This window comes from Protomyctophum parallelum (assembly GCF_964188405.1).
Source record: "Protomyctophum parallelum genome assembly, chromosome: 4".
Taxonomy (NCBI): Eukaryota; Metazoa; Chordata; class Actinopteri; order Myctophiformes; family Myctophidae; genus Protomyctophum; species Protomyctophum parallelum.
The window spans coordinates 47,173,912-47,187,878 of record NC_139700.1 but is presented as its reverse complement, the minus strand read 5'-3'; the positions used below and the strand labels follow the sequence as shown (position 1 = coordinate 47,187,878).

At 47.2% G+C, this 13,967-nt stretch overlaps 1 protein-coding gene and 1 long non-coding RNA gene across 4 annotated transcripts in view; both read left to right on the top strand.

Moving 5' to 3' along the window:
• The window catches only part of LOC310857229 (uncharacterized protein), a gene marked incomplete at its 5' end in the record, with an annotated part of 17,425 nt that extends 7,916 nt beyond the window's left edge, over positions 1 to 9,509 (top strand). The window contains one exon of the mRNA XM_083762841.1: positions 7,517 to 9,509. Within this exon, the coding sequence (XP_083618967.1) occupies positions 7,517 to 7,681 (165 nt within the window). The 3' untranslated portion in view covers positions 7,682 to 9,509. The remainder of the gene's footprint in view (positions 1 to 7,516) is intronic.
• A 45-nt stretch (positions 9,510 to 9,554) lies between these two features.
• On the top strand, positions 9,555 to 13,037 carry LOC310857054. Of its 3 annotated transcripts, none has more exons than XR_014569123.1 (2): positions 9,555 to 11,475; positions 11,636 to 13,037. It is a non-coding gene; the product is annotated as an uncharacterized lncRNA (long non-coding RNA). The 3 variants fall into 3 exon arrangements; XR_014569124.1 differs by having other exon boundaries at positions 9,555 to 11,501; XR_014569125.1 differs by having other exon boundaries at positions 9,555 to 11,527.
• Positions 13,038 to 13,967: the final 930 nt, after the last annotated feature.

Below are 13,967 nucleotides of genomic sequence, written 5' to 3'. Positions count from 1 at the left end.
CTGGGGGAGCCCACAGGGATCTAATAGACACTAACTCACTCTGGGGGAGCCCACAGGGATCTAATAGACACTAACTCCCTCTGGGGGAGCCCACAGGGATCTAATAGACACTAACTCACTCTAGGGGAGCAAACAGGGATCTAATAGACACTAACTCCCTCTGGGGGAGCCCACAGGGATCTAATAGACACTAACTCACTCTGGGGGAGCCCACAGGGATCTAATAGACACTAACTCACTCTGGGGGAGCCCACAGGGATCTAATAGACACTAACTCACTCTGGGGGAGCCCACAGGGATCTAATAGACACTAACTCACTCTGGGGGAGCCCACAGGGATCTAATAGACACTAACTCACTCTGGGGGAGCCCACAGGGATCTAATAGACACTAACTCACTCTGGGGGAGCCCACAGGGATCTAATAGACACTAACTCACTCTGGGGGAGCCCACAGGGATCTAATAGACACTAACTCACTCTGGGGGAGCCCACAGGGATCTAATAGACACTAACTCACTCTGGGGGAGCCCACAGGGATCTAATAGACACTAACTCACTCTGGGGGAGCCCACAGGGATCTAATAGACACTAACTCCCTCTGGGGGAGCCCACAGGGATCTAATAGACACTAACTCACTCTGGGGGAGCCCACAGGGATCTAATAGACACTAACTCCCTCTGGGGGAGCCCACAGGGATCTAATAGACACTAACTCACTCTGGGGGAGCAAACAGGGATCTAATAGACACTAACTCCCTCTGGGGGAGCCCACAGGGATCTAATAGACACTAACTCACTCTGGGGGAGCCCACAGGGATCTAATAGACACTAACTCACTCTGGGGGAGCCCACAGGGATCTAATAGACACTAACTCACTCTGGGGGAGCCCACAGGGATCTAATAGACACTAACTCACTCTGGGGGAGCCCACAGGGATCTAATAGACACTAACTCACTCTGGGGGAGCCCACAGGGATCTAATAGACACTAACTCACTCTGGGGGAGCCCACAGGGATCTAATAGACACTAACTCACTCTGGGGGAGCCCACAGGGATCTAATAGACACTAACTCACTCTGGGGGAGCCCACAGGGATCTAATAGACACTAACTCACTCTGGGGGAGCCCACAGGGATCTAATAGACACTAACTCACTCTGGGGGAGCCCACAGGGATCTAATAGACACTAACTCCCTCTGGGGGAGCCCACAGGGATCTAATAGACACTAACTCACTCTGGGGGAGCCCACAGGGATCTAATAGACACTAACTCCCTCTGGGGGAGCCCACAGGGATCTAATAGACACTAACTCACTCTGGGGGAGCAAACAGGGATCTAATAGACACTAACTCCCTCTGGGGGAGCCCACAGGGATCTAATAGACACTAACTCACTCTGGGGGAGCCCACAGGGATCTAATAGACACTAACTCACTCTGGGGGAGCCCACAGGGATCTAATAGACACTAACTCACTCTGGGGGAGCCCACAGGGATCTAATAGACACTAACTCACTCTGGGGGAGCCCACAGGGATCTAATAGACACTAACTCCCTCTGGGGGAGCCCACAGGGATCTAATAGACACTAACTCACTCTGGGGGAGCCCACAGGGATCTAATAGACACTAACTCACTCTGGGGGAGCCCACAGGGATCTAATAGACACTAACTCCCTCTGGGGGAAGCCCACAGGGATCTAATAGACACTAACTCACTCTGGGGGAGCCCACAGGGATCTAATAGACACTAACTCACTCTGGGGGAGCCCACAGGGATCACTAATAGACACTAACTCCCTCTGGGGGAGCCCACAGGGATCTAATAGACACTAACTCACTCTGGGGGAGCCCACAGGGATCTAATAGACACTAACTCACTCTGGGGGAGCCCACAGGGATCGAATAGACACTAACTCCCTCTGGGGGAGCCCACAGGGATCTAATAGACACTAACTCCCTCTGGGGGAGCCCACAGGGATCTAATAGACACTAACTCACTCTGGGGGAGCCCACAGGGATCTAATAGACACTAACTCACTCTGGGGGAGCCCACAGGGATCTAATAGACACTAACTCACTCTGGGGGAGCCCACAGGGATCTAATAGACACTAACTCACTCTGGGGGAGCCCACAGGGATCTAATAGACACTAACTCACTCTGGGGGAGCCCACAGGGATCTAATAGACACTAACTCACTCTGGGGGAGCCCACAGGGATCTAATAGACACTAACTCACTCTGGGGGAGCCCACAGGGATCTAATAGACACTAACTCACTCTGGGGGAGCCCACAGGGATCTAATAGACACTAACTCACTCTGGGGGAGCAAACAGGGATCTAATAACTCACTCTGGGGGAGCCCACAGGGATCTAATAGACACTAACTCCCTCTGGGGGAGCCCACAGGGATCTAATAGACACTAACTCCCTCTGGGGGAGCAAACAGGGATCTAATAACTCACTCTGGGGGAGCCCACAGGGATCTAATAGACACTAACTCCCTCTGGGGGAGCCCACAGGGATCTAATAGACACTAACTCCCTCTGGGGGAGCCCACAGGGATCTAATAGACACTAACTCACTCTGGGGGAGCCCACAGGGATCTAATAGACACTAACTCACTCTGGGGGAGCCCACAGGGATCTAATAGACACTAACTCCCTCTGGGGGAGCCCACAGGGATCTAATAGACACTAACTCACTCTGGGGGAGCCCACAGGGATCTAATAGACACTAACTCCCTCTGGGGGAAGCCCACAGGGATCTAATAGACACTAACTCACTCTGGGGGAGCCCACAGGGATCTAATAGACACTAACTCACTCTGGGGGAGCCCACAGGGATCACTAATAGACACTAACTCCCTCTGGGGGAGCCCACAGGGATCTAATAGACACTAACTCACTCTGGGGGAGCCCACAGGGATCTAATAGACACTAACTCACTCTGGGGGAGCCCACAGGGATCGAATAGACACTAACTCCCTCTGGGGGAGCCCACAGGGATCTAATAGACACTAACTCCCTCTGGGGGAGCCCACAGGGATCTAATAGACACTAACTCACTCTGGGGGAGCCCACAGGGATCTAATAGACACTAACTCACTCTGGGGGAGCCCACAGGGATCTAATAGACACTAACTCACTCTGGGGGAGCCCACAGGGATCTAATAGACACTAACTCACTCTGGGGGAGCCCACAGGGATCTAATAGACACTAACTCACTCTGGGGGAGCCCACAGGGATCTAATAGACACTAACTCACTCTGGGGGAGCAAACAGGGATCTAATAACTCACTCTGGGGGAGCCCACAGGGATCTAATAGACACTAACTCCCTCTGGGGGAGCCCACAGGGATCTAATAGACACTAACTCCCTCTGGGGGAGCAAACAGGGATCTAATAACTCACTCTGGGGGAGCCCACAGGGATCTAATAGACACTAACTCCCTCTGGGGGAGCCCACAGGGATCTAATAGACACTAACTCCCTCTGGGGGAGCCCACAGGGATCTAATAGACACTAACTCACTCTGGGGGAGCAAACAGGGATCTAATAGACACTAACTCACTCTGGGGGAGCCCACAGGGATCTAATAGACACTAACTCACTCTGGGGGAGCCCACAGGGATCTAATAGACACTAACTCACTCTGGGGGAGCCCACAGGGATCTAATAGACACTAACTCACTCTGGGGGAGCCCACAGGGATCTAATAGACACTAACTCACTCTGGGGGAGCCCACAGGGATCCAATCCGGCCGCTGTGCCCAAGCCGTCCGTCCGTTTGACTCCGAAGCCTGATTTGCACATATATACCGGTATATACTTAGTTGCTGTTGTGGGTGTTGCCCGCCAAAAGCAGCCAATCCACAAGCTTGTGCATTGGATGTCTTCGGCACGCACGCACGCACGCACGCACGCACGCACGCACGCACGCACGCACGCACGCACGCACGCACGCACGCACGCACGCACGCACGCACGCACGCACGCACACACGCACGGGCGACCCTGACAATGACGCATCTGACCAGGGTGTAGAACGGTGGCGGCTCAGCCGTGTGTGTGTGTGTGTGTGTGTGTGTGTGTGTGCTGCAGGTTGCGGTCGTGTGTGTGTGTGCTGCAGGTTGCGGTCATGTGTGTGTGTGTGTGTGTGTGTGTGTGTGTGTGTGTGTGTGTGTGTGTGTGTGTGTGTGTGTGCTGCAGGTTGCGGTCATGTGTGTGTGTGTGCTGCAGGTTGCGGTCATGTGTGTGTGTGTGTGTGTGTGTGTGTGTGTGTGTGTGTGTGCTGCAGGTTGCGGTCATGTGTGTGTGTGTGCTGCAGGTTGCGGTCATGTGTGTGTGTGTGCTGCAGGTTGCGGTCATGTGTGTGTGTGCCGACAATATGTTTCCTTGCTCTGCCAGTCAGGATATATACCATTTGTGAAGAACAGTTCTCAAGCGTGTGTGTGTGTGTGTGTGTGTGTGTGTGTGTGTGTGTGTGTGTGTGTGTGTGTGTGTGTGTGTGTGTGTGTGTGTGGGCGTGCAAGCGCGCACGCGTGTTTATTCTAAGCCGTCTGACCATTAAGTCAGTAACAGCCGCTGTCGTGTGTGGTACAGTCACTATGTGTGTGTACGTGCGTGCGTGCGAGAACCACTGGCAGGAGGGGACGAGGGGAAGAAGGCCGTGACCCCACCAACCCCCCCCCCCACCCCCCCCCCACCCCAATTCCCCCAAAAACCTGCACCTATATATCACTGTGTCTATAGAGCACCAAAGAAAAGCCACTCTGAAAGCAAACCTCAGTGTCATCCAGTGTGACACATTGAAGCCATTACGTCTTCTTGCGTGAAAGCATTGTGTGTGGGGGGGGGGGTTTGGGGATGGGGGGGGGGGTCTTCTGGCACGCGTCCCGACATCCCTGCTATGAAGAGCAGTGGAGGGGGTGAAGGGGGAAGGGGAGGGGGTCTTTTAAGAAAGTAAAGGCCAGCATTCTTGCGGTATAAGACACAAGCGGTTCCTTTACATGTTTATCTGGGGTTCTTTTTTTTGGGGGGTGGGGTGGGGGGGTTAATTCTCTTTCTCACAGGAATTGAGATTTCTTTCTTTTATGACTATATAATGCGGCACATGTTCTGTGGGAAGAGGGCTGCAGGCGGAAAAGGGTGCGCGCGTGCTTGCGTGCGTGCGCACGTGCGCGCGTGCGTTGGTATAATGACAGAAGTACACATCGAGGACAGTCCTCCATGGTCACACATCTTTCTACAGTTAGGAGAGTTAGACTTATATATACTTTATTGACAGGATGTTATACAGTATATAGAATCAGGCATTCAGAGGTTATATAGGATTAGACATTTAGTTCAGTCCGTGGACCCCCATTTGAAAAGATATGCCAGGGACCCCTAAGGAGGTTATTATGGCTCTAGCAGTGATTCTCAACCCGTTTTGATTTCAAGGACCTCCAGATTGACCTGCATTAGTCTATATACGGACCCCCCATTTCATGGCATTTATATCTCTGCGGACCCTCAATTTATATTAATAAAATCGATGTTAATTTAACTCTGAGAGTGTACAAATGGAACCATTAACGGTTAACCCATTCTGTACGGGAACCCCTTTTGGTGTTCAAGCATTCTGTTATACTTTAGCTATTGAAAAATAGCAGATCTACAAGCTCATAGCGCGCCACCGAGTGGCGCGCTATGAACTTGTAGGTCTGCTATTTTAGAAAAATCGTGAAAATGTGCCTTTTTTGAGAACCACTGATACAGAAACATAAGGTTTTTCAGAAAATTGTCAGGATTTTGAAGATTTTTTTTAAATTTCGACGTCAAGTCTAAATGGGTTAAGGTGGTTGCAGACTGGACGCGTTTTTCAGGAACACCGATGGCGCAAAAAATCCGCTAAAAAAACGCGCTCTGTGTGCAGGGACCTTTAGGGTCCGTTTTGGTTCCATTTGTACACTCTCAGAGTTACAGACCCAAAATGGTCCATTTGGTTCCAAACTATGGGGACCCCCCTGGAACTCCCTCAAGGAGCCCTGGATCCCTGGGTCCCCGGAACCCCACTTTGGGAAGCACTGATTTAGAGGTCAAGTTTAGGATTAGACGTTTAGAGGGTTAGGGGACACGTCCGAATCTGTTACAGTCTGTGACCCATCAGGTTTAAACCATTCTGACCTGAGATCAGATTCATATGAGGTTTCCACTGGGACACACACTGGTCTGATGAACCCATTCTGACCTGAGATCAGATTCTAAAAGGCACCATTCATGACCTAAATAATTATTTAAAAAATATATAATATATATATATTTATTTTGGTGTGTCAGTGTGTATTATCGGACGTCGAAGCATGAACAGCATACAGCACAGCCAAGTAGAAAAATACACAAAAGCAGCCTTGATGAAACAATTATTTTACCTTGTCTTGAAATTACCGTAACTCTCAGCGCTGCTGGTGCAGTGAGTGCACACACTGGGAAGTGGGAACAATTACAAACAAACACAGGTCAACGCGACATGACAGTGATTATTAACACAGGTCAACGTGACATGACAGTGATTATTAACACAGGTCAACGCGACATGACAGTGATTATTAACACAGGTCAACGCGACATGACAGTGATTATTAGCTGCTATACCAACTATAGCGGTAAGTGTCAGACGTACAGGATGAGGACGAATAACTGACAAGGCGGATTGGAAGGCTGCGATGCAATGCAATACTACTACTACTACTACTACTACACATTTTTTGTTTTGTTTTGTTTGAGGCCCCTGGGGGCTTGAGACCCATTTCAATTGCTCCCGTAGTCTGAAAACCCACCTTTTTAGACTCCATCATGGCCCATAGCGCACTTACCCTACCCCCTTAGATAGCATTTCTGTAGACTTAGATAGCATTTGATACAGACTTATAGCATGTTATGTAGACAGCACTATAATTGCATTGTATATAGTCATAGCACGCCATAGTACATATGTATAGCATAGTAGTATATATGTATAGTTTATATGTATAGTTTCATTATATAGATATTCCACTGTTACTTCCTTAGCTTACGCATGTTTCATGATAAATGCTTTTATGTGATGTATTCCCATGCTTTTTGTTCTTGTTTATTGTAAATCGCTCTGGATTAAGAGCGTCTGCTAAATGCCTGAATTGTAAATTGAAACGATTGAAACAATACATAAATAAAAATAAATAAGGGCGCCACTGCGTGCGTGCGTGCGTCTACCCATGGTTTTCTTTCGGTGTTGGTCATATGACAGACTGAAGTGACCAATGTTGGCTGTGAATAAGTTCATGCTGTGACATGTATTGTCTATATATTCTGTACATGTTACGGCTCGTTTAACACTGAAGACACATGATGTTTTGAGCGTGTGCTGCAGGGATATCAGAAGCTATAACTGAAAAATATTCGTGCCCTTGATAATGTATTTTATAAATGTGACATAATGACTCAAATAAAGACATTGAAATGTGTGTGTGTGTGTGTGTTTTCACAGGACGTGCTGAAGGCGTGCCAGGAGCAGATAGAGCGTGTGCTGGTCAGTAGCCTGCGAGAGGGGCGCCAGCAGCAGCAGACACACAGAGGGCCCAGTGCTAAGGGGCTGGACCCCCCTGACCAGGCCTCCTCTACACCCACTGATGTACGGGACATCAACCTCTGAACCGCCCACCAGAGGGCTCTGTCGTGCAGGATCCCATCAACAGCAACACCTGGAAGAAGAAAGGAAAATCTAGAGGGTTTTTTTTTTTAGACGAAAAAAAAAAACAGAGAGAGAGAGAGAGAGAGAGAGAGAGAGAGAGAGAGAGAGACGTGGGGGAAACAAAAGTGCTGGCTTGTTTTTATAGATTTCTATTTTTCAAGAAAGAAATTGTCGAAACCATGTTCCCATGATGTACATTATGAAATCAAAGCTATTTTAGATATACAAACAGATATTCTATGACACTTATATACAAAAAACGCAAAAAGAAAAAAAAGAAAAAAGAAGAAAAAGAAAATTAATTTGATATGAGAAGAAAGAAACTCTTATGGTGCCTTTATGTATTCACAGAAGGGAAGCCAGTCACGTTGTATATGTTCCGTTTTGTTTTCATTTGTACCATCAGTAACTGATATCCTAAAACCATAGCTTGACGATACAGCATTTTAAACATGGGGTGTGGGCGACGTTCGTATCTCGTGATGTCCCAACGAGACAAAGGGGTTTCTTTTCCTTCTTTCCTTAAATGGTCATCTTTTAGTAGACGTTTGGATGGTTAGGGCCTTAACCAGAGATCTGCTTCACGCAATGAGAAGCTCTCCTTTTAGTAGACGTTTGGATGGTTAGGGCCTTAACCAGAGATCTGCTTCACGCAATGAGAAGCTCTCCTTTTTGGAGACGTTTGGATGGTTAGGGTCTTAACCAGTGATCTGCTTCACGCAATGAGAAGCTCTCCTTTTTGGAGACGTTTGGATGGTTAGGGTCTTAACCAGAGAACTGCTTCACGCAATGAGAAGCTCTCCTTTTTGGAGACGAGAGACTTCAGAACAGTGAGATCAACCGAGAGTGTAGGTCCCCAAATTCCAGGCAATCCGGAGGTTTATTATTATTGTTAATAGTTTTATTATTATTATTATTATTATTATTATTGAGGGACATGAATTCAGAGAAATAGAGTTGAATGTGATCGACATGCTCCTTCTGTCAGGCTGCTTGTTCGTGCGTGTGTGTGTGTGTGTGTGTTGTGTGTGAGCGACGTGCGTGCGTGCATGTGGGGCGGTTAATACAAGCTTGTGCGTTTCTGTGTGCGTGCGTGCATGTGGGGCGGTTAATACAAGCTTGTGCGTTTCTGTGTGCGTGCGTGCAAGCGTGGCCGCACGCTATTCCGTTTGGGGTGTAGATGCGCTCAAGCAACTTTCCAAGCCTAGTCTTCGAGTCTATAGCCATGAGTCTTTATTAAGTCTAGTCGCATATAGTCACTAAGCTTAGTTCTGTAATGAAGCCACGGCTATATGGATGCTACAGTATGTCTGTCATTTGAACAGGACTATTATGCTATGATATCACTGTCTCCGTACAATATTTGTTTGTGTGGCGATTCGTTGTTGGCTAACAATGAGCGTGCATGTTGCAATGAATAGAATTCTCCTCGATGCGAGGATTCATACGGATTCACATGGATCGGACATGGAAACGACGAGGACTTTCATTCATCTTTTTCTTTTATCCTGAGAGCTTCCAGCCTCGAGGTCAGAGGTGATTTTTTTTTAGGCGTTCTGTTTATCACTGCCCATTGTTTTAAGAGTCAAAGAGATATCTTCTCATGTCTCTTTTTTTTCTTTTTACAAAACGACGCATGTGGAAGAGCGAAGCTCAGTCCGGCGTCGTGCTTCGAGGGGTTACTGAGGACAGCGTTTCATTCCAGTGACGATGAGACGTCGGGGTGTGAGCTTGTAGATCAGCTGTTTTCATTATTTCGTACGGTTAATTCATAATGTATTTTTGTAAGTTTGGGTCCTGGGGGGGGGGGGGGGGGGGGGTCTATCCCTTCCTCGACATGTAGTGGAGTCAAAGAAAGTACAATATTTGAGAAATATCAAGTACAAGATACTCAGAAAACTGTACGTTTTGACCAGTGTCGACAGTATACATCGGGGCCAGCAGGAAGTGGAGCACTCTCTCTTTCATGGTTCGTTCTTGCGGTCAGTGACTCCTCGGAGTGCAGGCGTCGTCGGCAGGTTGGGGTCGTCGTCTTTACTACACCGGGTCGTTTCCGTGCATGCAGCAAGACGCATAGCTTTATAAGCCCCGCCGCGGAGGACAGAGACGTCGATGAATGGACACGTTTTATCATTTCACACGTATACAGTGTGAGCCAACGAGCGGTCCTGAGTGGAGCAGAGAGGCTGGGGTCAAGTAGTTCCAGAGTCCGAAACCGGTGGACTTTTGTATTCTGAAGTCTGAATCGGGGGCTTCTTGCTGCAAGGAGGACTTGGGGGAAGGCACATGGCTAAGAGGACTTGACGGAGGCTTGTTGTCGTTGTGTGCAAGGATGATTCTTGCTGCTTGTGTAGGCGATGGGTGTGTTGACATGCGTATATACGGCCAGTGGCCAGCCCATAAAGGCCCAAAGTTAAAACGTTTGGTATTATTGCCTATTAAGCCGGATTCATATTCCCGTCGTACGGCACACGTCGCTTAACCGCGGCCCGTCGGTAGCTTGAAGGTCAGTTGTTGTTGTGTCACCGCCGTGCGACCAGAGTACGAAGCAGGTATTAGCGTTGTGTTGAACTTTGCAGTCTTTTTGTCGTGACCGGAGAGTCCAACAGGGAGACGAGTTCCGAGTGAGAAAAAGTTGCAAATTGTACAAAATTGAGCTTATACGACTATTACACTGCCAGATGGTCATCGTTCAGATGCATGTGTTCTATCAATTGCATCTGGAGTTCCACATGGGGCCGTGTCAGTTCCCCTATATGATTTCAATGGCAAAGAAGCACTTTGAAAACATTCTCCCAAAAGAGAGACAAATGAAATGAAATGCGTTGGGCGGGCGGGAGGAGGTTGAATAGATGTTTTCTATTTCTTTGGTTTACTTTGTAGGGCTGGTTTCCCAATAATCAGACGCTCCCTCCAATAAAAGTCAAATAAAAATATTAGATTAGAGGACATTCCTAAGACATAAAAACCCAAATAATAATTAAAAAACAAAAAAACATTCCGAAAAGTAGAAGGGAGGTCTGACCATTTCTGTGTGAGTGAATAAAGACAATACAAAGTGGAAAATGCATACATACACATTCATTGATTTTCATGAATTTTGCTTTATGTTATTTTCACATCATGAAATATTGGTTGTACTTGAATTTATTTAGATTTGTTTTTAATCAGCTTCAAAAAAAAAAAGGAAAAAAAAAGTCACACTGGACTTCAAAGAAATGACAGTCAGAAGACAGTGTGGTTTGAATTTTTATTTTATTTTCAAGTAAGAAGAAAAAAGATCAAGCCATTGTTTCTGTCCAAACACACTTTGATTCATGTGTGTCCTATAAAGTGGCTGGTCAGTAATGTGTTGTTGCTTTGTGTGAGTTGTTCTCCGTTCAGTAAGGCGTGCCAGGTGGTCAGTAGGCGTGCAGTGGCCAGGTGGTCAGTAGGCGTGTGTTGGCCAGGTGGTCAGTAGGCGTGCAGTGGCCAGGTGGTCAATAAGCGTGTGGTGGCCATTTGGTCAGTAGGCGTGCAGTGGTGGCCAGGTGGTCAGTAAGCGTGTGGTGGCCAGGTGGTCAGTAGGCGTGCAGTGGCCAGGTGGTCAGTAAGCGTGTGGTGGCCAGGTGGTCAGTAGGCGTGCAGTGGCCAGGTGGTCAGTAGGCGTGCAATGGCCATGGGGGTCTGTTGGCGTGTGGTGGCCAGGTGGTCAGTAGGCGTGCAGTGGCCAGGTGGTCAGTAGGCGTGCGTTGGTGGCCAGGTGGTCAGTAGGCGTGCAGTGGCCAGGTGGTCAGTAGGCGTGCAGTGGCCAGGTGGTCAGTAGGCGTAGTCAGTAGTGGCCAGGTGGTCAGTAGGCGTGCAGTGGCCAGGTGGTCAGTAGGCGTGCAGTGGCCATGGGGGTCAGTTGGCGTGCGGTGGCCAGGTGGTCAGTAGGCGTAGTCAGTAGTGGCCAGGTGGTCAAACCCTTTGTAATCCCCTACCAGGTTTGCTGCTTCTGTCAAAACTTTGGCAAAGGGGTTCGATAAGCCAACATCAACACCAAACCAGAAAGAGTTGTATTATTATTATTATTATTATTATTATTATTATTATTATTATTATTATTATTATTTCTTTACACAAAACACAAAGCATCGCCGTTTGCTAATGGCGAGGCAGGTTTTGCAGTATGTCGTGTTCTTTCTTGGGTATTTCGGTTGACTTTTCTGAATGCACGACTGAAGAAAAAACTGTGGTGGATTTGAACCGACACCTCCAATGGCTTTGTTCTGGCATGCAGGCAAATTGAATTAAAATCCCGTTTTTGTTTCTCAAATCGGATCTTTTCAGGGCCGACTGCCCCAATCTCTGCTGTTCGGCATCAGGCAGGGCGATCGGAGCGGATTTGTGTGTCGCTGGGATATCGTCGAGCTATCGGCGTCGTGTTTTGCTATACGGTGACAACGTAATGACGCATTACAGCCGCGAGTTGCGCTAATGCGCTCATGCTCCGCCGGGCCGCCAGGAATAGCCCACCTGCGAGCTTTACAAAGCGCTGCGGATGCGACGTGTTGTATAGCTTGTAGATCGGCTATATACAGTATAATTGGAGGTAGGACAACAAAGCATAAATCCAAGGTCCAAGTGTCCAGACTTGAGACAAGAAATCTATTTCAATCACGTGAATCGCGTTTCAAACCACGAGGAATGTGGTTTCAAATCTGAAAAACAAAAAACAAACAAATGAACAAAAACGAAAAAAAATGTTTCCACGTGTTTATTTTATTTATTTGTTTTATTTTGTTTTTAAGTGGACAGGTCAAACATGGGATTTGCGCTGCCGTCCCCGAACACAGCCTTGACCTAATTGAACCCCAGCTTGCCCTAATCTGAGGATTGGGACATTGTGGCAGAAACAGCCAATCTACAAGCCCAACAATGCGGTGCAACGTGCAACTTTGCGGGCTTGTAGATCGGCTGCTTTTGGCGAAGGGATTTTTTTTTTACTGAGGACAGAGGGTTTAAGTGGTTGAACGCCGGTGGTGGAAAAAAGTACTAAAATGTTTACTTAAGTAAAAGTATCAATACTGTACGTAAGTAAGTACTCTATTAAGTACAGTACTTAAGTAAATGTAGTTACTTTCCACCGCTGCGGTTAAGAGATACCGTATTCCAAAGTGAAGGGGGAGAATGGGAGGGGTGTGAAGATGTCGAGAGGAGAGGAAGAAGAAGAAAAAAAAAAAGTGTCAATATTTTGTATTGAGTTTATTGTTGTCTTTTTTGCGCTGCTAAAAGCTATGATTTTTTTTTGTTTCATTTCTTATATATATATATACACAAAAAAAAAAAAAAACATTACCTAGTCGTGATGTCACTTGAGTGTGCTGCTATTTTATAAACATTTGTATTATAATATAATTATTTTACTTGCTTAAGAGATACGTTGAGATAAACGAGAAAAGAAAAAGAAAAAAAAACTTAAGTAGACAATGGTTGATAGAAGAACATGGAATGAGTATTTCGACTGGAAATGTTCTGTGTGTACAGTTATGACGGTTTGCTTAGATAGCATGTCCCCCCCCCCCTTTCCCCCCTCCCTTTTTATTTTTGTTTTGTATCAAATGTTTTATTTTTAATTTTTTTTGTCACATTCTGCATCCTCTTGGTATTTCTTCATACCTCAGGTTTATTGGTCGAAACAAACAAACAACCATCATCATCATCATCATCATCACCTATACCTCTCACAGTTAGGGAGACCCGCCGTTGGACGCAAAACACACACACACACACACACACACACACACACACACACACACACACACACACACACACACGTCTCGTTTCTTTCCGAGATGAGACAGACGATAATGTGACAACGACCCGTGGACTCCCACCTGGACTCAATAGTGATAATGGCGGCGGAGAGGGGGGGGGGGGGGGGGGAGGGTGTTGGTGTCGGTGCTGTGCGTACATCTGTGTGCGCGTGTGTGTGTGTGCGTATGTGTGTGTGAGCGTGTGTCATGTCAAGCGTAAATATCCTGTCTGAACGTATAGGGCTGTGTAGCGATATATGTAGCGATTTGTTTGATATTCACATCGTGATATGGCAACTTAAATGGTCTTCTCCCTTGGTGTTTTTCTTTTCTTTCCATTACACCCACACAACCTGAACTTTGAACATTCAGTGGATTTTCTGTGGTGTGGGAGATTTCTCTCTGTGTGTTCTGAAGCCTTTTTTGAGCTGCGATAAAAACAAGCAAAATCCCTCAACAGTGGCAAATTC